The 26,851-nt window shown below is 49.9% G+C and overlaps 2 protein-coding genes and 1 pseudogene across 2 annotated transcripts in view; 1 reads left to right on the plus strand and 2 right to left on the minus strand.

Moving 5' to 3' along the window:
* RRP1 (ribosomal RNA processing 1) overlaps window positions 1-16,932 on the minus strand; it is a 31,362-nt gene extending 14,430 nt beyond the window's left edge. The window contains exons 1-4 of the mRNA XM_070407105.1: window positions 16,766-16,932; window positions 15,798-15,880; window positions 14,063-14,120; window positions 525-607 (exon numbers count right to left, since the gene is read on the minus strand). Coding sequence (XP_070263206.1) covers window positions 525-607; window positions 14,063-14,120; window positions 15,798-15,880; window positions 16,766-16,898 — 357 coding nt within the window. The 5' untranslated portion in view covers window positions 16,899-16,932. The remainder of the gene's footprint in view (window positions 1-524; window positions 608-14,062; window positions 14,121-15,797; window positions 15,881-16,765) is intronic.
* CSTB (cystatin B) lies at window positions 7,133-10,321 on the plus strand. Its single transcript, XM_070407107.1, has 3 exons — window positions 7,133-7,323; window positions 9,043-9,144; window positions 9,949-10,321. The coding sequence occupies exons 1-3, from the start codon at window positions 7,243-7,245 to the stop codon at window positions 10,075-10,077; spliced, it is 312 nt and encodes a 103-aa protein (XP_070263208.1). The 5' UTR covers window positions 7,133-7,242; the 3' UTR covers window positions 10,078-10,321.
* A 3,129-nt stretch (window positions 16,933-20,061) lies between the features above and the next one.
* On the minus strand, window positions 20,062-25,549 carry LOC139002321 (E3 ubiquitin-protein ligase RBBP6 pseudogene; annotated as a pseudogene).
* Window positions 25,550-26,851: the final 1,302 nt, after the last annotated feature.

Genomic DNA, 26,851 nt, shown 5'->3' on the forward strand with positions numbered 1-26,851 from the left:
TCATCAATTATAACAAATGTACCATCTGGTGGGCGATGCTGATAACAAAGGCAGCTGCGCATGTGAGGGGGAGGCAGGAGATAACGGGAAACGTCTGTACCTTCCTCTCAGGTTTTCTGTAAATTAAAACTGCTCTAAAAACAGTTTTCTTTTTAAGGAAATACAAGTGGAAAAGGCTGCAGGAGAAATTTGTGTCTCAGAGGACTTAGACCCTCTCCCTTGGTTTCCATGATTTAGGGCTGTTTGTGATCTCTCACAAACACCAGACAGATAACCCAAGCTTCACCCGTGCCCTGACTTGCACTGATGAGCACCTGTGGGGCTACGGTGCTCAATTCAACTAATATAAGACCCTCTCTAAACAAAGACCCTCACCTTCCTGCCATTAATTAATTAATTAACTAATAAATAAATAAATAAATCTCAAATAAAAAAGCTGTGAACTTCGTCGAGTCAACCACACGCCCATCTGGCCTCCCACTGACACTGCTGCTCCAGCTCCTTCTGCCTTCCCGTATGCTCACCTGGAGGAGTGGCTTGTCCTGCATCCACATGCAATAAAACAGTCCTTTCCACACCTTCAGCAGCTCGTCATGAGTGAAACCACCTGCACCAAAACAGCAACATTCAGACTAAGTGGCCCCAGCCTTTTAGTACCAGGGTCCAAGGGATCTTCCCTCTCCTCCCAAGACATCCTTCTAACTCGGAACCCACCGGGCCTGGGCCCGCAGGGACTCCCCCACGCAACTGCGATTTCATCCTTTTAATAAAAACAGAATCGCCAAGTAGCAGGCACTGTAAGTTTTTGGAGATTCAAAACTGAGTGAGTCACTATCTCCTGAGTTGGATGGTGGCTGGCTAGCTTAGGGGGATAATTCATCCAGCGTCAAACTTGGGGTTGGCGCACTTTTCTGCATTACACTCCAAATTTCAAAAGAAAAGGTTAAGGCATCGGGCTAGCACGAGATGAAGACAAATAAATCACTCAAAATATTTACTGAGTTCCTGTGTCTGGCACTGTGTTCAATGAGCAGTAGTTCTCAGACCTGAGCGCCAGTGTTAGAATCACTTGGGGGCTTCCTAACACACGGATCGCGGACGCTACGGCCAGTTTCTGATTCAGCAAGGCTGGGATGAGACCAAGAAACTGCCTTTCCAACAAACGTCCCAGTGATGCTGCCGTTGCCCCCGGGGTGGCACACTTTGAGAACCTCTGTTACACAGACCAGTTAACAAGCATGTTCTCTGCTCTCGCGGAGCGTACGCTACAGTGAAACTCAAATGACAACCCAACAATTACACAAGGCGCATTACTGACAAGTGACAATGCCGCGGGGAGGGGCAGTGGAAATACCCCCGTAGGAGCGCGGGATCACGTGGTTCGGAGGCCACCCAGCCGGGACCGCCCCCGGCCGCCCCCCTCTGTCCCGCCGGGCCGCGCCGCGCCTCCACCCGGCAGGCCCAGTCCCCGAGGCGGCCCCGCAGGCCACGCGCCAACCTGCAGCCCGCTGAGTCCTGGCCACGATGTATTTCCGGAGCTTCCTCACCGCCCGGTCCCGGGTCACCTGCTCGTTCCCCGCCAGGCGCTGCGCGAGCTGGATCTCAGGGGGGAGCTGCACCCGCGGAACCATGGCGATCGCCACTGAGAGCCCCAAGTACCAGCAACCACGCCAGTGCGCTTGGCCGGTCGCGCGGCGTGACGTCACACGAACGCGCCGGCCTGGTCCAGGCGCGCTCTCTGACGTCGGACGTCTGGGAGGGCCTCTCCCCGGCCGCACGCCATCGCCCCGTAGTGGCCGGACACCGCAATGACAGCTCTAGACAGTTGTAATTCAAAGGTCACTAAACCTGTGCCCGCCTTTTAGGGGGGCGGTAGTTTAATCTGGTTGATGACAGAGGTTCTTTAGCAAATAAAGCCAGCGAGCACAGATAGAAGGAATGGAAGAATTGGAGAAAACTCTGTGCAGCCCCCCGTGAATCTTTGATTCAGGGCGAAAGTCATCAGAAAATAGCACAAGGGCTAAAGAAAGGTGGTCCAAGCTATCAGTCCCCGCCCCAAGGGACGGACACTGGGGGGGGGGGGGGGCGTGGCTCCCACGCAGCAGCCACACCTGTGGGCAGTCTAACCTGACCCTCATCCAGCCTTCAGGGCTGCACCCCAGCTGTCAGGACACAGGAAGGCTGAGCAGGGTGCACAAGAAGACAATCACCACTATAGTCTGGGACAGTTCGCAAGACAACCGTCCTGATATCTTCACAGAGTTAAAGTCATGGATGAAGGAAGGAATGAACGCCTATATAAAGGAGAGGATATACTCCTTTAATGTGTGCATATACAAATCTTGATTGGATCCCAGTTCAAAGAAAAAGCTCTATGTCATTTGGGGGTCAATTGGGAAAGCTTGCATATGGACTGGATGTTGGATTATAGTGCAGAATAATTGTTTATTTTCTTAGGTGTGACAATGTAATGTTTATGTTCATGCAGAATGGACTCAGCAGATTTTTTCTGTAAAGAGCCACGTGTCAGAGAACCCCAAGCCTGTTGATCTACTAGGCTAGGAGGGTGGAGGGCTATGATCTATTATGGCAAAGGGACACAAAGCAAATCAGCACAGGAAAAGGTCATACAGAGGGAGTCCATGAGACACAGGGAGGAGGCTTCCAGGCCACACTTACCTCCCTAGCATAGAGCTGCGACAACACATGTGAGATGTGGACTACCAGGAAGCAAAATGGAGAAACACCCACTTCCTTTACATTAGTGAGTACAGGATAGTTAACATCCTATCTAATAATAGAGAAACATGGTAGTTAGCCATACCTCCGCTACCCTTCCCATTGGCTAATCAGAGCGATATGCAAATTAACTGCCAACTAAGATGGCGGCCGGCAGCCAGGCAGCTTGAAGCGAACAGGAGGCTTGCTTGCTCCAGTGACGGAGGAAGCCAACGTTCCCCGCCTGCCTTGCGGCCTCTGAGCTTGCACTCTAAGAAACAATGTTACAAATATAGAAGCTAAACAAAACCCCAGAAACCTGCTTTCAGCCAGCTTGGCTTCAGCCAGCAGGACCGCAACATTGTTTTAATTACAGAACAAACGAAGATCCCTGCTTTCAGCCAGCCGGGATCTCAGAGCTGGAGTGAGCAGGACCCCAACAGTGTTACAATTATAGAACCCAAACAAACCAGATACCTGCTTTCAGCAGCCAAGGCCTCAGAGCTGGAGCCAAGCCTCAGAGCTAAAGCTGGTCCAGAATTTAAAAAAAGAAAAAAAGGACAGGTTGGGAGTTTCAGTCACCCGCCAGCCTGAAAACGGCCCTCAGCCCCTCACCCAGACTGGCCAGGCACCCCAGTGGGGACCCCCACCCTGAAGGGGGTGTGACCAGCTGCAAACAGCCATCATCTCCTCATCCAGGCTGGCCAGGCACCCCAGCAGGGACCTCCACGCTGATCCAAGACACCCTTAAGGGCAAACCAGCCGGCCCCCACCCGTGCACCAGGCCTCTATTCTATATAGTTAAAGGGTAATATGCCTCCCAGCACCGGAATCAGTGGAGCCAAGAGGCCTCCCAGCCCCGGGATCAGCGGAGCCGCGAGGCCTCCTGGCCCCTGGATCAGTGTGACAGGGGGCAGCAACCAAACCCCCTGATCACTCTGGGGATCTGCGTGTGACAGCGGGCGGGGCCACAACCTCCCTATCCGCCCTGCTTTGTTCATGACAGGGGAAGGCGCCCCAACCCCCTGATCAGCCCTGCTCTGTGCCTGATAGGAGGGAGCTCCTCAGCCCCCTGATCGCCCTGTGGCTCTGTGTGTGACAGGGTGCAGCGCCCCAACCCCCTGATCGGACCTGCTCTGTGTGTGACAGGGTACGGCGCCCCAAACCCCCCCCCGCCCCCCCGCCACACACACACACAGGCCCTGCTCTGTGTGTGACAGGGTAGAGCCATAACCTCCCCATCGGCCCTGCCCTGAGTATGACAGTGGCGGCGCCCCAACCCCCTGATCGGTCCTGCTCTGTGGATGATAGGGGGCGGTGCCCCAACTCCACTATTGGTCCTACTCTGTGAGTGACAGGGGAGAGCTCCCCAACCCTCTGATGGGCCCTGCTCTGTGTGTGACAGGGGGGAGCTCCTCAACCCCCTGATCAGCCCTGCTCTGTGCGTGACAGGGGGGAGCTCCCCAACCCCCTGATCGACCATGCTCTGTGCGTGAAAGGGTACAGAGCCCCAACCCCCCTGATGGACCCTGCTCTGTGCGTGACAGGGGGCAGCGCCCCAACCCCCTGATCGGCCCTGCTCTGTGCATGACAGGGGGTAGCGCCGCAACCTCCCCATCGACCCTGCCTTGAGTATGACGGGGATGGTGCCCCAACCCCCCAATCGGCCCTACCCTAAGAGTGACTAGGGGTGGCATTGCAACCTCCCGATCCTCCCTGCTCGGTGCATGATAGGGGGCAGCGCCCCAACTCCCCAATCGGCCCTGCTCTGAGCACGACCAGGGGCTGCACCTAGGGATTGGGCATGCCCTCTGCCACCCGGGAGCAGGCCTAAGCCAGCAGATCATTATCTCCGGAGGGGTCCCAGACTTCGAGAGGGCACAGGCCGGGCTGAGGGACCTCCTCGCCCACCCGAGTGCACAAATTTTTGTGCACCGGGCCTCTAGTTTACAATAAGTAGAGATGGTATATGGGCAGCAACATAACCGGTGCCAATGTGGTTATGCCTCCAAGGGGTTTGGAAAAGAAATTCACCCTCACTTATCAAAGGTATCTTATCCTAGATGCATAAGAACAATGGGCAGGGCTGCCTATGGGAAAGATTGGCCTTTCACTAAGGAAGCTACAGGCCAGGAGTGGGCAACCTATTTGTGAGAGCGTGCTAAAATCAGTAAAATCTCTGACTCAAAATTCTTCTGCGCGCCAACCCTAATTTTTTGAGAACATGTTACGCCTACTTGATATCTCTTAAGGTGTACGTATGTGAAGAACCTTGAAGAAATAATAAAATTCATTCGAGCAACAAAAACATAGTATATGATGATGAAAATACATTTATTTTTTAATGTATACATGTACACTGATAGTCCGACAGAAAACTTTATGACTCCCGTTGATATTATCAGTGGGACTTTTGCTGCTACATCACTGATGATAGAGATTTTATATCAGGTTTATATTTTGTGACCTTCAGAGATATGCACAAGCTACTTTTATCTGTCAGGCTACTCCTATTATGAGACTTAACAAAATTCATCACTGAGAACAAAGATTCACAACCTTATGTGGATGAAACCAAAACACTGGTCAGATCTAGGAAGGCAGGGAGAGGTAAGGCAGAAGCATAGAAATTGCTCTTCCCCTGTCTCCTCAGTCCATGTCTATGCTCTTTAAGATAACTTGTTATGTAAAATTATTTATTTATCTAAGATGCACCTACACTGAATTTATCTGAAAAATTAAAACGTCAATACTAAGAAAAATATTGTAAATGGAAGATTATAAGAGAGGGTTTCGCGTGCCAGCAAAAGTTACGGGCGTGCCAGGGGTTGCCCACCATGCAATAGGCCTAGGATGTGATTACCTGCATGACCTGCCCAGCTAGGAATTTATGATCGAATCACCTTTGTGGTTACTTTCAGGCTCACCAAGAAACGCCCAGAGCTTGTCAGGTCTGCTATGTAACTCCTTATTCACTCATTCAGTCATTCAATTATGACTGAATTGTAGGGGTCTCTCCTTCCCCTACACACCTGGCCTCCCACCCTTCCTTGAATTAGAAACCAGGCTCTTCCCTGGCAGGTGCAGGAAAAGCTGGCCTCTCCCACTTACCTGATCATGGGCCGCTCCCATTGGGGTTTGGCACCGAGCCTACAGAAGGCAAGGCTGGGCCTGCTCCTGCAGTCAGCACCCAGTGGTGGGAGAGGCCCAGCATCCCCTGAGGTGCAGCCCTGGAGTCGGGTAGGGGTGCAGCTGGAATGCCACTCCCACCCCAACCTGAGTCCTTGGGAGGCATCTCATCACTGAACTCCTTTGTGCCTCCTCTGCTCACACACCTCAGCCTTTCACTATGTCCCTGGGTCACACGGTGGTGACATCCAGAGTGGCTGGTGCAAACTGGGTGCTGGACCAGGTCTTGCAGATGAGAAGTGCAAAGCAGTCCAATGCACTGGGGAGTGAGGCCAGGCAGGCCTGGTCCTGGACTCCAAGATGCCCTGGCAGTCTCTGTCCCCAGCTACTTCTGGAGCCCAGTGGGCACACACGTCTCTCCCCACTGCTCTTGGGGACTCTCAGGTCCAGCTCCCACTCATCTCTGGGTCTCTCCCACCTGGAACCTGCCCTGCAGGGGGTGTGGCAGCGGAGGTCATAGCTTCCAGAGCTCAGGCCCGGGATGTGGGTTTGCAGCTTCACAGGGAGGAGGACAAACCACAGGAAGAGGGAAGAGCAGATGTTTGGTAACCAGCTGTCTGCCCTGCCATGCAGCTGAGTCTCAGATTTAAAAAAAGTTCTTTCTGATCTTTGCTCTCTTTCTCGACCAGGCTCCCCACCTAAATGATTTAATATAATCATTTTATTTTTTGTTCCCTCCTTTATTTTAGAGAGAGGAGGGGAGAGGGAGAGCAAGAGAGAAACATAATGTGAAAGAGAAGCATTGATCAGTTGTCTCCAGTTTAGGGCCCCAGGGGGATATGGAACCCGCAGTTGAACCCACGACCCTTTGGTGCACAGGAGAAAGCTGCAAAGGACTGACCACTCCGGCCAGGGCCTTCCCTGAATGCCATGAGGGGAGAGGTGGAAGTTCTCCCCACCCCATGGCTGGGTCTTGATCCCCCTCTGCTCAACAAAATCAACAAGCGAAAGTGGCACATTTTGGAGGCGCGCAGAGCTGGGTACCTCCCCCGCGTGTCTCCGCGGCCAATAAGACCAACCCCAAACAGGATATACGCACTGCAGCGCACGCCAGTGGTCCCCAGGCGGCGCCCTCCGCACGGACCCGGTTGTGCAAGACGCCCGTCCCTCACCCAGCTCCCCCCGCCCTACACCACTCCTATGCTTCACCCCACCCCACCCCTAACCAATATTGGCGTCCGGCCCGTCCCACCGGACCGCCCTCATCCCCGCCCCGACGTGGTTCCGCCCCGCGTCACCTGAGCCCGGGACTTAAGACAGAGGGAAGGCCCTGCTCGCTGTTAAAACCCTCCCTCTACCTTCTCTGCTCTTCCCTTCTGTGCCTGCTGATCCGCCATGAGCGCTCCCACGGTGATGTGTGGTGGGCCCTCCGAAACCCGGGCCGCCACGGCCGAGATCCAGGCCATCGCCGACAAGGTAGGCGGCCGGGTCCTCCGGAGCCCCGGCCGGGTCCCGCACTGTCCGCAGAGGGGCACCGCCCGCCGGGACGCGGAGGGTATGGACGCTGGGACAGGGACCCTGGGCCTCGGCTTCTAGAGGGAAGGGCCTGGTGTGCTTGTCCTGGGGCGGTTCCGGTCAGTGAAGCTGGGGAAGGGTCTGCAGGGGTCCTAACTTCTGCCCTGCCTTATTCCAGTGCTCCTTGTGCAAGTAAAACAAAAACAGACACCAGGCTGGGAGGCAGAGGCACAGCCTGGTTCAGACCCTGGGCAGCGCTTGACTCCTGTGCCTCAGTTTCCTCGTCTGTAAAGTGGGCGTCACAGGGGGGCCTTCACCGAAGGTTCTGGGGAAGGTGGGCTTGTGGGGCCACAGGAAGGCTCAGGTTCTGAGAAGACACAAAGTCAAACAAACCTGCTGCTTCCCTAACCGGATAGAACCCCACCCCCACTCCACCCCCTGTGCTCTAGTGGTTTAGAGTCTAAACTTTAGACCATCTGACCACAGTAAAGGATGGTGAGTCAGTCCCATGAGACTTTGAAAATGAGGAATTTGTAGGGACTGTGTGGTGAGCCAGTTGGGCGAGGTTCCTCTCCCACACGGCTCCGGAGCCCAGCCTCTCCTGAGGTTCCCGGTTCCCAGGACTAAGGAATTCCTCACTTGCTGTGTGAACTGTGAATGTGAATCAGCTCAGCAAAGAGGAGTTGCTGTCTCGGGGCTCCTTGATGTGGTTCTGGTCACTTGAAAGTGACAAGTAAGGGGCGGTCACCATTGTCGCTGGGAGGCAGTTCTTGAGGGCGGGGCTTTGCCTGTGGCTCCTAGAGGACAGGGCAGGGACACCTTCTTGCTGCCTGTGGTACTGACTCATCCCCACGCTCTCTGGGCTGCAGGTGTGGAGAACAGAGGTTAGAAGGATGTCAAAGTCCCAAATTCTGGCTCAGCCTCCTCAAGTAGTGCCCACCAGTCCCCACCTTGGCCTTCCCTGGCCCTCTGCAGTCTCCTGGCCCCTTGAGGGTGGTAACTGGCAACTTCCTCCCCATCCCCAGGCCTGTCCTGCTCCCCTGGCTCTAGTCCAGCCCGTCTTTCTCCCGGTCCACAGTACTATCAGTGAACTGTCACACGGGCAGGGCCTGGAGGCTGCCACATGCCCAGTCCCATCGCCTGCATTTGGGTCTTCTCACCATTCCTGCTTTCCTGCCTCCACTCCTGAAACAGGCAAGAGCGAGGCCATTCCTTCCCAGACGCCCGTGTGCGTTTGTGTGTGTCACTCATCCCCATAGGCTTGTCCACCGTCTGCAGGGTCAGATCCCTGCGGACCAAACATGGCACCTTGCACACGACAGGTAAGCACTGAGACACAGGTAGGCCTGCAGTGAGAATCCTGCCGGCCGCATAGGTGGGCAGAGGAGCAGCAGGAGGGGCCAGCCCTCTCCCTTCCTGACCCTCCCTCCTGTCCTTAGCTGCTGACTCCATTCACCTCCATTCTTATCCCTGTTTAGGGCCCCTCCCTGAAGGCGCAGGCAGGCCACATGCCTGATGCCGTCCACAGGTTTGACAGGCTTGGCCCTGCATTGCGAGGAATAATCTGTTAAGGGTGGCATTAGGGGTCAGTTTGTAACATTTGACATGAGGCCGCAGCTCCTGTGTCAGTCACTCTTGCAGGAAGTAAGACACTGAGTTCCCCTCTCTCCTGCCCCCTAGGTGAAGTCCCAGCTGGAGGAGAAGGAAAACAAGAAGTACCCCACTTTCAAGGCCACGGAGTACAAGAGCCAGCTGGTCGCGGGGACTAACTACTTCATCAAGGTGGAGTGTCCGCTACAGGGGTGCTCATGCAGATGTGGGGAGATGGGGTACTTACAGGAGCCAAGACAGGGGTGATTAAGGGGATCCTGTAGCCTTGGCTGGTGTGGCTCAATAGATAGAGCATCAGCTTTCACACCAAAGGGCCTCGTGTTTGATTCCCTGTCAAGGGCGGTTACCTGGGTTGCAGTTTGGATCCCTGGCCACAGTTGGGGTACATGAAGGAGGCAATCAGTCGAGTATCTCTCCCTCTCTCTTTCTCTCTAAAAAATCACTAAAAACCTTTTTAAAATAATAAAATAAAATGAGTGTGCATGCACTACTTCAGGCCTCCATGGAAGAGAGGACTGAGCCTTTCGGGCAACTAAGGGCTCTGAGGAGCGAACGTAGCGAGCCAGGGGTGCTGGCTGGGGTGATGGGCATCTGCTACGCCCGAAAGAGGAAGTTGGGAATGTCACTACCCTAGTGGCTGATGCCCTGAAGCAGTCGTTCTCACCTTCTGGCCCTTTAAGTACAGTTCCTCATGTGATCCAAACATAAAATTATTTTCATTGCTACTTCATAACTGTAATGTTGCTACTGTTTTGAATCGTAATGTAAATATCTGATATGCAGGATGGCCTTAGGGCGACTGCTGTGAAAGGGTCGTTTGACCACTAAAGGGGTCGCGACCCACAGGTTGAGAACCGCTGCCCTGAAGGGACTCGGCCTCCAGGCTCTCAGGGCCTTTTTCACACAGTCCGCCAGGCACAGGGACTTGCGGTCAGAGGCAGCACCTGCCCCCCTCACTGGACTCTCTCTTTGCAGGTTCAAGTTGCAGATGATGACTTTGTGCACCTTCGTGTGTTTCAAAGTCTCCCTCATGAAAACAAGGCCTTGTCCTTGCACAATTATCAGACCAACAAGACCAAGCAGGACGAGCTGGCCTATTTCTAGTTCTGGATTTTGAACTGAACCTTCACCACGTGGTTCTCTGTCACGTGTTCGAGTGTTGGAGTCAGAAATGAACGCCGTCTCTATGCTGTGCCACTTTCGCTGGAGGGGCTGCCATGCACCAACCTGGTGTCTCTGCTTCTGACTTTAACAGCGTATTTTCCTCCCAACCAATGATCTTAACTAAATTGCTTTCCAAGAGGGCTGAAGTGATCCCTAAATAAATACATTTTTAAGTTTTTGCAAATTTCCTCCTTTGCTGTGGGTTTTTTCTTCATCTGAAACCATAACCTCCAATAGACGTGTTTACAAAGGTCTTTCACGGCCACACGCCCGGCCTGAGACCCTCCACCTGAGGAGGAGAGCCCAGCGGGGTTGCCCAGGTCCCAGCCAGTGGGTGGTCGACCCGGGGCCCCAGGAGTCGCTCCAACAATAGCTCTGCACTCCGCTGCCTGGACTCTGCATCCTGTCTCCAGGCCTCGGTTGCCCCCGTAAGTAAAAGATTCGAGAAAAACCCATTCTAGACCATGAGTTCCACATGTGCTCAGTCACACTGTGTCCGTAGCAGCAATGACACGGCAGGGACCAAAGTGTTGTGCAAACCTGCTGCACAGCTGCTCAGAACCAGCGGCCTGGGAGGCTGTGCTGCTCATCCCCTGGGCTGTGGGCACCTGCTCAAAGCCTGAGCCTCTGGAAGGGCCCATTTCAACAGGGGTCCTGCCCATCAGTGTGGTCAGTGCCTGGTTCGTTTGCCCCATGTTTGTGTGAAATAGATTGAAAAGAGTGCCCCTGACATCATAGGAGTAGTGACTATTATGTGAAATTTCTATCTGTGTGGCTCAGGGTCAAGGTAGAATATGTATTCCTGAGGCTTAATCTCTGTCTGACATTCCTGAACCCCACTCAGCTCCCCTGGGGCTTGTGGCATTTAGTCTGTGTCCTGAGGTCATGGGGAGCGTGGACGGGCGGGACGGTGAGCATGTGGAGGCTGGAGAGTGGCAGTGAGAAATCTCTGCATAGTGAGCTGTGTGTGTCCCCGTCCCTCCATGAACTGGAAGAATAAAATGTTCATACCACCCTCTTAGAGTCAAGCCACTTTGCACTGAACAGAAGATGGAACACAGTTCCCACCTGGGGAATTTCAGGGACCGGCTGGGGAGACAGCATTGAGGGTGCTAAGCAGAGCTGACAGCAGTGCCCTGCTCCGCCTGGTTAGTAATGGGTGATTGTTTAGTGGGTTTGGGTTGTGCCCAGGGAGATGAGGCACCTGTGACAGGAAAGGGGAGACAGTTACACAAGGCTGGGAGGTACAAATGCCCTGGGCTGTGCATTTAAAGAGAGTCAGGTGTACTTACTTCCTGTGAATTTCACCTCCCTAAAAACATAGCACAAGACAGTCAACCAGAGCCAGTCTGGGGGACCCCTTTGGCAGAGGATTTGGGGAATAAATGCTGGGCTTGCGCTCTTCCATCTGCCCAGCAGTCCCAGCCTCTCCTCTCCCAACCCTGGGCTCTGGGTGCTGACCTGTGGGTTCGCCCTCGCCATTCGTTCCCCAGCACTTGCTGCAGGGACCACCTCGGGGTCTCCTGGCAGCGACCTCTCTTCTACAGGATGCTTTTTGGGTCCTGGTACTTGGCCTGCCAGTGAGCCCTTCAGGCTAAGCTGGTAATGGTGCACCCTCCCTCTGTGCCCCCCTGGGGGTGCTGACCACCCCACCCCTTTTACTAAGCACTCAAGTCACTGGTCAGTGCCATCTATTTCCCCAGCACCAAGAAGACAGCGACAAAGGGACCCGCCCCACCCTTGAGCGTCACAGGCCCTAATTCTCCAGCTGTCCAGGCAGGGACAGCTAAGCAGCACAGGGTGGTCAGCGTGGGTTTGAGAGGCAGACTCAGGTGCTTCAGACACAAAGCAGATCCCGCGGCCTCCCGCCCTCTCCTTGCCTTTCTCACAAAGCCTGTTACTTGGGGGATGACCTGAGGATTTATCTACAAAATGTGGGAGGGTGTACAGTACCTGCTGGGCTAGTAGGACCAGAGCTGTCACCAAGGAATTAGAACCCAGAAGGGGCAGTGACACCTGATGGATGACCAGAGCTTGTCCTCACAATCTAGCAGGGATGGGCCATGAAAGGGAGCCCCACCCTCCTGATCCCAGGGAGGGTCTTGCAGGAACCCTGAGTGGGTAGGGCACCAGAGTGGGTTGTGGGGGAGAGGACTTGGGCCACGATGAGCAGGGTAGAGCAGGGCAGGCCCTTTCTTTAAGAGGGAGATATATGCCCGGCCAGCATGGTGCAATGGTTGAGCATCGACCTATGAACCAGGAGGTCAGTTTGATTCTCGGTCAGAGCACATGCCCCGGTTGCAGGCTGCATCCCCAGTGGGGGGAAGTGTAAGGAGGCAGCAAATCGATGATTCTCATCACTGATGTTTCTCTCTCTCTCTCCCTTTCTAAAATCAATTTAAAAAAAATATATGTATGTATAAATATATATACACATATAAAATATATGTATATAATGTATACTAGAGGCCCAATGCATGAAAGTTCGTGTAAGAGTAGACCTTCCTTCCCCTGGTTGCTGGCACCGGCTTCCCTCTGGCACCCAGGACCTGGGCTTCCCTGGCAGCCCCAGCTTCGTCCAGACCTCTGGTCTAATTAGCATATTATGCTTTTATTATTATAGATATGGTCTTTAAAGAGGTAGTTAAGATACAGTAAGGTCACTGTGTGGGACTTCATCCAATCAGACTGCTGTCCTTATAAAATGTGATCAGGACACAGACACCGAGGGGCAATCACGTGAGGCAGCAGGGAGAAGACAGCGACTTCATTCCGAAGAAAGAGGCCTCAGGAGAAACCAGCCCTGCCCACACCCTGACATCAGGACACAAAGGGCATCTCTTATCTCCCGTTACAGGCTTCCCCAACAGCAAAGGGCTGATCAGAGGGTTCAGCAATGGAAGGGCCGGTGTTCACTGACTCATTCCAGTGTCACTAGGTGAACACTCTATACTTTGCCTTTTGCTGAGCAGACTCTTCTGCAGGTTCTTAGAAGGTAAAAAGTACAGAAGGTACATATTCTCCTCCACTAATGACTACAATGCAGTTAGACTCTTCCAAGTTGAGAAAGTAGTTTCTGTGCACGCCGCAGCCCCGCCTCTCCAGCAAATTTTAATCCTTTGCCTATTTAAGTCTGAACTAAACCACTAGCAATGGTCCTAGGGCCTATACCAGTGATGCTCCCTGGCCCTGGCCACCCTTAGGGCAGCAGAGGGAGGCACAATGCTGGTGCCTAGGCCCCGCCCTCAGAACTCCAACTAAGGACAGCAGGGTCTGGACATCAAGACTCTAAAAACCCCCAAGTGACCCCATGGGAAAGCAGAAGTGTTGAGAACTGCCGATCGTGGTCAGAAGAGAAAAAGCTCACTGAGGAAATCACAACCATCAGACAAGAGTCAGTGCAGCAGCTTGGTAGCACCACACCAGCTTGCCACTTTAACTTTAAAATATAGGGTATTCCCCTCGTGGGTTTGGCTCAGTGAATAGAGCGTCGCCCTGTGGACTGAAGGGTCCAGGGTTCGATTCCAGTCAAGGGCACATGCCCGGGTTGCGGGCTTGATCCCCAGTAGGGGGCGTGCAGTAGGCAGCTGATCAGTGATTCTCTCTCATCATTGATGTTTCTCTTTCTTTCCCTCACTCTTCTTCTCTGAAATCAATACAAATATATTTAAATAAATAAATGAACGAATAAATAAATAAATAAATAAATAAATAAAATGTAGGGTGTTAGCCCCTTAGACTTTTGAGCTGAGTGTATTTTAGGTAAATGAGTTAATACGAGTTGAAGGGTTTCACACATAAGTACCAGCAGACACCAGCTACCATGGGGACTTCTCTCTTGCTCTAGATCTTAGAATCCAGGCTTCTGTGTGTGGAAGCTACTGACTCAGTGGTTCTGGCCTTCCCAAGGGGTAAGGATACTCACGTGCCTCTGTGGTTTGAAAAGCATGGACGAGCTGGGAGATGGTCCTTCCTAGTTCCTCCTGTGCAGGAAACAGTCAAAAAACTCCTTCAGCCCCTGAAGAAATGCGGCCTCACAACAACAAGCAACACACTCAGCTGCCCACCCGTCATGAGACAGGCTTCACTGACTGCTTCAGCCCAGTGTGCGTGAGGTCTGCAAGCTACGTCCCTGCTGCGAAGGGCTTCACTCTACAGCTGGGGCCAGCAGAACCTTGCAACAGGGCAGTCACTGCCCTCATGATCCGGCTGAGCCCTGAGCAACAGAGCTTTGGCCGTTGAAGGAGAGAATAAGAGAAGGCAGGCCAGAGCAGGAAGCCGCAGGACATGCAGCCACCTGACCAGCAGAAAGAGGGAGCCAACCAGCCCTAGCTGGTTTGGCTTAGTGGATAGAGCGTTGGCCTGTGGACTGAAGGGTCCCAGGTTTGATTCTGATAAACAGCACATGCTTGGGTTGCGGGCTTGACCCCCAGTAGGGGGCGCGCAGGAGCAGCTGATCAATGATTCTCTCTGATCATTGTTTCTATCTCTCTTCCTCTCTGAAATCAATAAAGATATTTTTAAAATAATAATAATAAAAAGAGGGAGCCAACCAGACCCCTGCAACTTACTCACTGCCTGCCCCTGTCACTGGCCAAGCAGCACTCCGTGCACTTGCTAAATGGGTAATTCCAGAGCCTTCCTGAGACTCTAGTTAGAGGCATGGAATACAGTGCAGGATTCTGCACTTTCAGTACTGCCCCCCCACCCAGGGGATCCTAAAGAAGAGTAAGCACTTCATATTCTAATAAACACTGTTTTACAAAGGCTAGCATTTTAGGGCAATGAAAGTACTCTGTAAGACACCATCGTGATGAATACATGTCATTATACATTTGTCCAAACCCACAGACCATACACCAGGGTGAACCCTCAGGTGAATTATGGACTGAGGATAACGATGATGTGTCAAGTGTTAGTTCATCGACTATAACAAATGTTCCATCTGGTGGGCGATGCTGGTAACAAAGGCAGCTGTGCATGTGAGGGGGGCAGGAGATAACGGGAAACTTCTGTACCTTCCTCTCAATTTTTCTGCAAATTAAAAATGCTCTAAAAAATAGTTTTCTGCCCTACCTGGTTTGGCTCAGTGGATAGAGCGTCAGCCTGCAGACTGAAAGGTACCAGGTTTGATTCCAGCCAAGGGCATGTACCTTGGTTGTGGGCACATCCCTGGTGGGGGGTGTGCAGGAGGCAGCTGATCGATGTTCCTCTCTCATTGATGTTTCTAACTATCCCTCACTCTTCCTCTCTGTAAAAAAAAATCAATAAAATAGATTTTAAAAAAATAAAAAATAGTTTTCTTTTTAAGGAAAAACTAGTTAAAAAGGCTGCAGGAGAAATTTGTGCCTCAGAGGACTTAGACCCTCTCCCTTGGTTTCCATCATTTAGGGTTCAGTTTGTGATCTCTCACATACACCAGGCTTCACTCGGGCGCTGACTTGCACTGATGAGCACCTGTGTGGCTATGGTGCTCAACTCAACAAATATAAGACCCTCTCTGAACAAAGGCCCTCACTTTCCTGCCATTAGTAAATAAATAAATAAAGCCCAAAGGAAAAAAGAAAAAGCTGTAAACTTCGCCCAGAGTCAACCACACGCCCATCTGGCCTCCCACTGACACTGCTGCTCCAGCTCCTTCTGCCTTCCCGTATGCTCACCTGGAGGAGCAGCTTGTCCTGCATCCACATGCAATAAAACAGTCCTTTCCACACCTTCAGCAGCTCGTCATGAGTGAAACCACCTGCATCAAAACAGCAACACTCAGACTAGGTGGACCCCAGCCTTTTAGTACCAGGGTCCAAGGGACCTTCCCTCTCCTCCCAAGACATCCTTCTAACTCGGAACCCACTGGGCCTGGGCCCGCAGGGACTCCCCCAGGCAACTGCCATTTCATCCTTTCAATAAAAACTGAGCATCGCCAAGTAGCAGGCACTGTACGTTTTTGGAGATTCAAAACTGAGTGAGTCACTATCTCCTGAGTTGGATGGCAGCTGGCTATCTTAGGGGGATAATTCATCCATCGTCACACTTGGGGTTGGTGCACTTTTCTGCATTACACTCCAAATTTCAAAAGGAAAGGTTAAGTCATCGGGCCAGTACAGGACGAAGACACATAAAATCACTCAAAATATTGACTGAGTTCCTGTGTCTGGCACTGTGTAAATGAGCAGTGGTTCTCAGACCTGAGCGCCAGTGTTAGAATCACTTGGGGGCTTCCTAACACACGGATCGCGGACCCTACGGCCAGATTCTGATCCATCGAGGTTGGGATGAGACCAAGAAACTGCCTTTCCAACAAACGACCCCGTGATGCTGCCGTTGCCGATGGGGTGCCACACTTTGAGAACCTCTGTTACACAGACGAGCTAACAAGCATGTTCTCTGCTTTCGCGGGGCGTACGCTACAGTGAAACTCAAATGACAACCCAACAATTACACAAGGCGCATTACTGACAAGTGACAATGCCGCGGGGAGGGGCAGTGGAAATACCCCCTAGACGCGCAGGACCTCGTGGATCGGAGGCCACCCAGCCGGGATCGTACCACAACCCCCTCCTGCCAGGCCGCGCCACGACCCGAACCGCAGGACCAGTCCCCGAGGCGGCCCCGCAGGCCACGCGCCAACCTGCAGCCCGCTGAGTCCTGGCCACGATGTATTTCCGGAGCTTCTTCACCGCCCGGTCCCGGGTCACCTTCTGGTTCCCCGCCAGGCGCTGCGCCAGCTGGATCTCAGGGGGGAACTCCACCCGCGGAAACATGGAGATCTAGGTACCAAGGACAGCGCCACCGCGCCTCGCCTGGTCGCGCGGTGTGACGTCACACGACCGCGCCGGTCTGGCCCGGGGCGCTCCCTGACCACCGGGAGCCTGGACCTCTCCCCGGCTGCACGCCATTGCCCCGTAGTGGCCGGACACCGCAATGACAGCTCTAGACAGTTGTAATTCAAAGGTCACTACAAGTTTGCCGGGCTTTTAGGGGGGGCTGTAGTTTAATCTGGTTGATGACAGAGGTTCTTTAGCAAAGAAAGCCAGCGAGCACAGATAGAAGAAAATGGAAGAATTGGAGAAAACTCTCTGCGGCCTCCAATGCATCTTTGAATCAGGGCGAAAATCATCAGAAAATGGCACAAGGGCTAAAGAAAGGTGGTCCAAGCTATCAGTCCCCGCCCCAAATGGCCGGCCACTGTAGGCGGGGGGGGGGGGGGGGGGGGCTCCCACGCAGCAGCCGCACCTGTGGGCAGTCTAACCTGACCCTCATCCAGCCTTCAGGGCTGCACCCCAGCTGTCAGGACACAGGAAGGCTGAGCAGGGTGCACAAGAAGACAATCACGACCCTTGTCTGGGACAGTTCGCAAGACAACCGTCCTGATATCTTCACAGAGTTAAAATCATGGATGAAGGAGGGAATGAACACCTATATAAAGGAGGGAATGTACTCCTTTAATATTTGCATATACAAATCTTGATTGGATCCCGGTTCAAAGAAAAAGCTCTATGTCATTTGGGGGTCAATTGGGAAAGCTTGCATATGGACTGGATGTTGGATTATAGTGCAGAATAATTGTTTATTTTCTTAGGTGTGACAATGTAGTGTTTATGTTCATGCAGAATGGACTCAGCAGATTTTTTTTAAGGGCCACGTGTCAGGAACCCCAAGCCTGTGGATCTACTAGGCTACGAGGATGGAGGGCTATGATCTGTTATGGCAAAGGGACACAAAGCAAATCAGCACAGGAAAAGGTCATACAGAGGGAGTCCAGGAGACACCGGGAGGAGGCTTCCAGAATCCTCTCCAGGTGGAGACACACAGGGCACACTTACCTCCCCAGCAAGGAGCTGCGACAACAAGTGTGAGATGTCGACTACCAGGAAGCAAAATGGAGAAACACCCACTTCCTTCACATTAGTGAGTACAGGATAGTTAACATTTACAGTAAGTAGAGATGGTATGTGGGCATCAGCATAACTGGTGCCAATGTGGTTATGCCTCCAAGGGGTTCGGAAAGGAAAATCACCCAGACTTATCAAAGGTATCGTATCCTAGATGCATAAGAACAATGGGCAGGGCTGCTTACAGGAAAGATTGGCCTTTCACTAAGGAAGCTATAGGCCTAGGACAGGGGTGGGCAACCTTTTTGTGAGTGCGTGCCAAAACCAGCAAAATCTGACTCAAATTCTCCTGTGTGCCAACCCTAATTTTTTGAGAACATGTTAAGCCTATTTAATATCTCTTAAGGTGTATGTATGTGAAGAACCTTGAAGAAATAATAAAATTCATTCAAGTGACACAAACACAGTATATGATGATGAAAAATATATTTATTTTTTAATGTATACATGTACACTGATAGTCCGACAGAAAACTTTATGACTCCGTTTGATATTATCAGTGGGACTTTTGCTGCTGCATCACTGATGACAGAGATTTTACATCAGGTTTATATTTCGTGACCTTCAGAGATAAGCATGAGCTACTACTTTCATCCATCAGGCTGCTCCTATTATGAGACTTAACAAAATTCATCACTGAGAACAAAGATTCACAAGCGTATGTGAATGAGAACATGCAAAGTTTTTTAAACAGAAAAAAATTTCTGGAATCGCATTTCAAGTCCTCAGTAGTTCGTTTTTGATACTTCTCTCTGGTACTTCTGTCTCTAATTGCATTTTTCAATGTTTTCCAAGTCAACTCTAAGGCCAATAAATTTCTTCTTCCAAATTGAGCTACTCTGAAATTCAATCAACTGCATTTCAAAGTCAGCCATGTCTGTCTATGAAAATGTTTGTAAGTTTAGTTCCTCCAGTTTCATGCTGTCTGGAAACCTCATGAATTTTGCTGTCTCTTCCAGTTCTCTGAATTTCACAAATCTTGAAAAGAACTGCTCAATAGTTGACTCGATGATGTTTAAAAACAGCTTTTGGAGGCTTTGACAGTCTGTTCTGTCACCTTTTGGGAGGTCTTTGATGTGCCTCCTGAGGTTTGGGAAATATCTAAATCTCTCACCATCTACATCCCTCTGAAAGACTTCCACTTTCTTTTCAAAAGCCTTTATGTAACCAAACATAACATCAAGTGTCTTGCCAGTTCCTTGTAATTTAACATTTAAGTCATTCAAATATTCACAAAAATTGTAAATTGAAGATTATAAGAGAGGGTTTTGTGTGCCAGCAAAAGTTACTGGCGTGCCATGTTTGGCACGGGTGCCAGGGGTTGCCCACCCCTGGCCTAGGATGTGATTACCCGCACGACCTTCCCAGCTAGGAATTTATGAAGGAATCACCTTTGTGGTTACTTTCAGGCTTACCAACCAGCGCCCAGAGCTTGTCAGGTCTGTAAATCATTCTGCTGATATTTTAGAACTGATATCAGCTTTTGCCAGGCAGTTAAAACATTCAAATGTGAATATTTCACAGTACAGTAAACTCCACCGCAACTAATTAATGGTGGTTAAAAATAATAGGTCTTGCCGAACCGGTTTGGTTCAGTGGATAGAGCATCGGCCTGCGGACTCAAGGGTCCCGGGTTCAATTCCGGTCAAGGGCATGTACCTTGGTTGCAGGCACATCCCCAGTAGGGGGTGTGCAGGAGGCAGCTGATCGATCTCTCATATCGATGTTTCTAACTCTCTATCCCTCTCCCTTCTTCTCTGTAAAAAATCAATAAAATATTAAAAAAATAATAATAGGTCTTTCCCTGACCAGTTTGGCTCGGTGGATAGAGAGTCGGACGGCGGACTGAAGGGTCCCAGGTTCGATTTCGGTCAAGGGCATGTACCTTGGTTGTGGGAACATCCCCAGTAGGGGGTGTGCAGGAGGCAGCTGATCGATGTTTCTCTCTCATTGATATTTCTAACTCTATCCCTCTCTCTTCCTCTCTGTAAAAAAATCAGTAAAATATATATATTTTTAAAAATTGGTCCTAGCAAAACCTCTCATGTTACATGGTCACAACTCACAATTCTGTACAAAAGTTCGTGTTATAAAGCTCTGATGTAAAAATCAAATCATCAAGCAGCAATATTTTAAGTGCAGCACAGGGTCTTCCCTATCTTTATTTACAAGGCTTGAATCTCTTTACATTATAACAAAATTTAATACAGATGACTTAGTAATTAAGTCAATTTTTAAAATCTGTCCTTCTACACAGTGACAGATTTCACTTTTTGGTCATCTTTCTCCTTCTTCTCCTCCTTCTTCTTTTCCTTATCTTTATCTTTGCTCTTCTTTGATTTCTTTTTCTTGTGTTTGTGGCTTTTTTCCAATTCTGCTTCAGGGCCTGCATGTTTCTTATGCTTCTTATGTTTTTTGTGTTTCTTGTGCTTTTTCTTTTCCTTGTTTTTCTTCTTCTTGCTGCCCCGACTTTCTGCCGAGCTGGCACTGCGACTGTGGCTTCGAGTTTGGCTTCCAGAAGGGCTGTGACTTCTACTTGGATTAACACTGGGCCTGCTCTGACTTTGGCTCCTGGTGACACCTACCTGGCTGACTGCTGCTGTGTCCGGGCTCTCTTTTACTTTCTCTATGACTTTATCTTTCAGTTCCTTAGAAATTTCCCCCGAAGTATCTTTCTCTTTTATTACTGATGCATTGCTTTCACTGTCACTTTCATTATAATCTGGTTCAAAAGCAGCTTCATCCGTTTCTCTAGTTAAACCGGAGCAAAGTCGAGAGGAGTGACTTAACTGGGGTTTAGGCTTGGAAGCACTCTTATCAATTTGCCCAGCAACCTGCTCTTTTTCAGTCTGTGGGTCTGGTGGATTAAGTATGTAAAGTAATTTATTGCCACTTGACTCTTTACTGTTCCTTGTTTCTAACATATGCTTCTCACGATCCTTACAAGGATTTTTATCTACAGATTTTGTCTCTTCACTTAAGCCTTTAGTATCAGAAGTGGCTTTATGATCATGAGGGGTTTTATCTCTTGAGGGACTAGAATTGCTTTTCTCAGAATCTCCTGTTTCTTTTTCAGGCAAATCTCTCTCCTCCCTTGGCTTAGTTTTCTGTCCAGATGCAGAATCTTTGCTCTGTGAAGGAGAGTCCTTTCTTCTTGATAATTCATTCCGTTCATCTCTACGTTTGGAACTTGAATATTCTCTGCTGTCATAGTCCGTTTTTTGGTCTCTACTGGGAGTAAAGTCTCTAGTTGAGGAACCTCTAGTGGAGTCATGCTTATCTGAGGTTCTAGTCTCTTTGGAAGATTGAGACAAACTTTTAAAATTACCTTGTTCATTGAGACGGTCCAAATTCCTATCTTTCTCTGGCTGAGTGCTGCTCTTCCTCTTTTCAGGATTTTCCTTCTCCAACACTGAATGATCGATCTCTCTGTCTTTGGTTTTCCCTTTTTCACTAGATGTAGAGTTTTTTGAACCATTGACCTCATGTTGTATGATTTCATGGCTCACTGCCTTGGTGAGTTCTGGAAGTTTATCTGCTGGCTCGCTTTCTTTTTCAGGATACTTGACTGTATTTGATGGTTTAGTGCTAACATTTTTTATAACAGTGGCAGGTTTTTCTACACTTGACACAGCCTGTGTGGCTTTAACATCTTCTTCCTCAGATTCAAAGTCATCTTTATCCCATTTGGACTGAGGGACCTGAATCATAATAATGACATCTTCAGCAGGAGCTGTATTATCATTATTATATTCTTCCATAGTTTTGATGACAGTTTGCTTGGTATCTGTTTTTTCTTCAGATTTTCTCACAGGACTGCCTCCAGTTGAACTCGTACTGGTATAGTCCACAAGAGTAGAGCTGGATCCTTCAGTTCCAGTTACTTTTTGTCTGACCTTTCCTTTGACTTTTTCTTGTTTAACTTTGCTGGATGTTGACTCTAATTTTTCAGAGGTTTCTTTTGTATTAGATATATTTTCTGTATTTCCAAATTTTTTACCAGTTTCTCTGTTGAGCTTAATTTTTTTGGCTGGGGCTGTTGATGATGAAGTTTTGTTCTTTTCAGGGGTCCTATCCATCTTTTCAATATCAGGTTCCATTTTGCGTTTTGGCGATGGCTTCACTATTTCAGTTACTTTGAGTGTAGAGACTTTCATTGAAGATGATTCCAAGTCTTTCTTTACATCTTTCTCTTCAGTTTTTCTTTTTCTTTTTTCTCCTTTGCTATCAAGAGGCTTACTGTTCTCAATAGGCTTCTTGGCCTTGTCTTCCTTACTAGTTCGTTTTTCTGATTTGATGTCTTTGGAATAGTCTTTCTTCACTTTTCCCTCTCTGGTAGGTTTTGGCTCTTGGTGTTCTTTTGCTGACTTAGAGTGAGCTTTTCTGGGGGTGCCAATGGCCTTTTCATCTTTTTGAGAGGAAGATGATGATTTGGCACTGTCAGTCTTTGGAGTCTCTTCTTTGGCTTTTTTAAGTGGAGGTTCAGATAGAGATTTTTCACCTTCTCCCTCTAGTTTTTCTTGGGATCCCTTAGCAGGTTTGATGTTTTCTTTTTTGGACACAGAATATCCATCATTTTTTCGTTTGGTCTTGTCTCCTTTTAGTTTTGGCTTATCTTTTTCTCTCCTGTATTTTTCAGACACTGATTTTAAAGGGATGGATTCTGCATCCATTGGTTCATCTCTACTCGGAAGAACAAATAATGAGTCTGTTGTATTTTCCTCGCCACTTGTGGGTTCTCTTGATTTTCTAGAAGGTTCTAACAACTCTGGGTTTAGAAAGCCTTCACTTTCTTCCCCCTTTCTCCGCCTTCGATGTTTCTTATGTTTACTTCCTTTACCATCTCCTGCAGCACTGTCGCTCTCCTTCTCTTTTGACTTTGTACTATCCTTCTGATTGTGACTGTCTCTTGTTGAAAGCTTTTCTGGATAGTTGCTACCACTTATGTTTCGACTTCTATGACTTTGTCGACCTGAATAATCTTCTCTACGGCCCCTTTTAAAGGGAGAATTCCTGATATGAAGAGGTAAAAACATCTCTGGAGAAAAGTTCTCTCTATTTGCTGGCGGTCGAGGCTGTGCTCCAGCAGCATAACCTTTGTAGTATTTTTCATACCACTCTCTGTATTTTCTCTGCCATTCTCGGTAATGCTCTTTTTCCAATGGGTCTCTAAAGTCAACACTCCTCCCATAATGAGCTCTTCTGTCATATGGTGGTGGAACTTCTCTGTATCTATTAAAATATTCACGTTCTGTTTCCCCTTGTGGTACAGTACATTTATTTGGAGACTGTCCCCTAAATGCTTGAGGGGACCTTGATCGTGAATGATATCGTCTATATAGTGGTGACCTTGACCTAGACCGATGATATGCATGAGATCTAGACCTTGAGCGGTAATTTCGACTCTTGCCTCTGCCTCTTCTGGGGTATAGAGGTGATCGCGAATAGGAACGAGAGTGTGAGCAGCTAAATGATCGAGAATAAGAATGTGACCGCGTTGAACCAGATCTTGATTTGGAGTAAGTATAAGAACTTCTGGAGCATGAAGAACCTCTATAGGGAGATTCAGACTCTTCTTTTAGCCATCGCTGCACTGTATAGAATTCTTCCCTGGATAGTGGTGGTGCTTGTGTTGTTGGGATGGTATTTGGATGAGCAGTCTGCACTCCTGATGATACCCAAGGTGTTGATAAATTGGCTGGCGCTGGAGGGAACTCGGGGGGAGGGACGCTATACCCAGCAGGTGTTGGCAGGCCAGGAGGAAACTGAGGAAAAAACTGTGGTGGAGGAACACCTGGAGGGAGAGGCAGTGTATGTAGAGCAGGTGGGTACAGAGGAGGGGGTGAAACAGGCACAAAAACTGGAGTTGCTGGTAGTGATGGGCCTTGAGTTCTCTGTGATCTTTCGCTGTGGTGTCGTCCACGGTTTATACTTCTGTAGCCACTCCTCTCTCCCCTCCTAATTTGCTGTGGCGGAGAAACCAGATATCCAAGCTTGTTGGAAAGCTCCCAAGCTGGTCGACCACCACGTGTATGAGCAGCCTTTATTCTTACTGGACCAGTTGTAGGGATCAACTGTTCATGCAATAATGACTGTCCACGCAAAGATGGGGTTCCAAGCACAGGCACCTGGTAATCTTTCTCCTCCATAAGGGTAGTCATTGCTATTGAAGAGGTTCCCTTTGAATGTTCTGAGGCAAGGGCTGCAGCTGGCAATATTTTATGATCGGAATCCTGGAAAGGCCCATCTGATTTTTCTGAGTGGACTGATACAGAAACCTTTACAGTTACATCAGGAACAGGCTCTGGGGTAGATGAATTTTCAGGCACAGCAGGGGCTAAGGAAGACTGATTAGAAGTTAATGAAGATATAGAGGGAGCCGGGTGGCCTGATGAAGATGTCACTGGAATCATCGGAGGATCTTGTTGTCTTGATATTGGAGATCTCGTCAGAGGTTGTAGGTTCCACTGAATGAGTGGTCTCGGAGGTGGTATTGGGGGTTTTGTTGGGGGCAACTGTTTCCGTAGTCTTTTTGTATATCCAGTTTCATTTTTGAAGTTATTAACAGCCTGTCGCAAGAATATATTGGCAATTAAAGTATCAGGAGAGACATCATTTTTATGACATGTTGGGCATGTATGTTCCTCTGATTCCAAGAGTGCTGTTCTTACACACTCATCACAGTAGCTGTTTCCACAGCAGGGAATGACAGCGGCATCAGTCATGATGTCTTTGCAGATGAGACACAGCAACTCATCTGGGATAGGGTCATCCTCTTCAGAAGACGAAAATGGCTCCTCTGGTAAGAAAGGTGGCTTTTCTTTCTTCCCAATTGCATATGCTTCTGCATCAATAGTTGGTATTGCGTATGTTCCAGTGTTGGTGAGCTTTGCACCTTTCATGCTAGGATCTTTCACTTCCATCATGAAACTTCTGGGGATTCCAGTGCTCTTTTTAATCCTAGGACCAGATTCAAAGTTTTTATGCCCATTTGTTGGGCAATTCTTAATATAGTGGCCAGGTTGACCACAGCGGAAACAGGTATAAGATGGAGATAGTGGACCTAGAGGCTTCTTCATGTAATTGATGGGGTTGTATTCATGGCCAGATTGCAACATCATGGCTTTAATTTTATCTTCTTCAGAAGCATTGGCTTCAGCAAGATTGGCAGTCTTTGTGAGCTGGGCCAGAGAAACAGATGCAGAAGAGTCATCAATTACTTTTGAAGTTCCCATCACTAGTTCAGTTTGATGTATAAGGTACGTCTTGCTTGTAGATTTAACACCTCCAATAGGAATTCTTCTAACAATTACAGATGAATTCTTAGGAATCAGAGCATTATCATCAGTATACTCTTCCTCGGTCTGTGCGTTGGTGATCTGCAGGTCGCACTTGGCAGCTTTCAGCTTCTCTCTCCCCATAATCTGCTCCTTTAGGTCGCAGAGGGAGATGTGTAGCCCATCAAAGGTGACGGTGGCATAGTTGAGCTTGGAAGCGAATTTATAATGCACACAGGACATATTGCCAAAGGACTCCTAAGGTTTGGCGAGGAGACGTGGACACGCTCAATATATGGATATTTATCAACTTAAGAGCAGAATATGTACATACACAGAATACTCCCAAGACACCGAAGGACCGAAGGCCTCGGGTTAAACACCCCCTCCCCACAGCAGGGGCGCGAGAACCGCAATCCAGACCCGGAAGGCAGAATCCCTTCACTCGCAGGAGGGCGGAAGAGGGCTGGAGGGCCAGGGGCTCCACCAACAGGCACCAGGTCACCAGGCCGGGTCCCCCTCGCTCAGTTGCGGTAAGCCCACAAGTTACAAGTCCGAGTGACCCAGCGGGGTCAGGGCTCCAAGGCGCGGCCGCACCTCCCGGTGGCTTTCTCCGCGGTTTGGGGTGACCCGGGCCCCGCCAGAAGGCCGAGGGGAGAGGGCCTAGGCTCACAGCCCGCCAGCAGCCTCTCGCCTCCTCCCGGCTTGCGTGGCTCCCAGGCCCAGGCCCGTCCCCCCACGACCTGGCTCCCGCTCCCCGGAGGCTTCGGCTCAGGGCACGGCCTCACCACTGGCCGCCCCACCCCAACCCCGCCAGTGGCGGCAGGAGGGCCGTGGTGACCTGGCGCTGCCGCTGAGGCTCCCAGACGCTTCCCCACACGAGTGCTCCGCGCTTCTCTCACCTTCTGCTCCTGTTGCCTCTAGGCCCAGGACAGTGAGAACACGCCCCGGAAACTGCCAGGCAAAGAGGAGGGCTTCCTTTCTGTTCTGCCCTGTGGGGCTCCGGAGATGCTGGGGTCCAGCCCCAGCAGGTCCAGGGGTTCCCAAAGGTGTGGACGGAGTCAGCGAAGAAGGAATGACTCGAAGGCAGCGTTCAGATCATCAGCATTTAGCATAGACAGGTTCTCCAGCCACCTTCTCCAGCTAGGTTCTATCTCTATTCTCCTGTTATATCTGTATTTATACCAGTTGATTTTAATCCTATCCATTCTATTCCAAAAGTTAGGGCGTTTGTTATCTCCATTCCAAGGTCACTACCCTATTGTTCTGTTAAGCTACAAGGAAGTACCAGAAGGAGATTATCCTAAGTAAAGATTATGTAGCTTAAGCGTGATTGTTTGTAGTTAAGGTGATTAACTACCCACCTGGCACTTAAGAGGTTTTACTGATTTATTCCCTTCCTTAGTCCAGTTCATCCCTAACTCCAGAGAAAAATCCCCACCTGGGGAAACAACCTTTCTTGGGAAGGTGACCCTGGTAAAACACATAGCGCTAAGAAGGGGAGCAAACATATTAAGAACAGTATGCCATATATGCCAGGTCCCT

This window comes from Myotis yumanensis, unplaced genomic scaffold (genome assembly GCF_028538775.1).
Source record: "Myotis yumanensis isolate MYYU_CA2020_CCGP unplaced genomic scaffold, mMyoYum1.0.hap1 SCAF_2, whole genome shotgun sequence".
NCBI lineage: Eukaryota > Metazoa > Chordata > Mammalia > Chiroptera > Vespertilionidae > Myotis > Myotis yumanensis.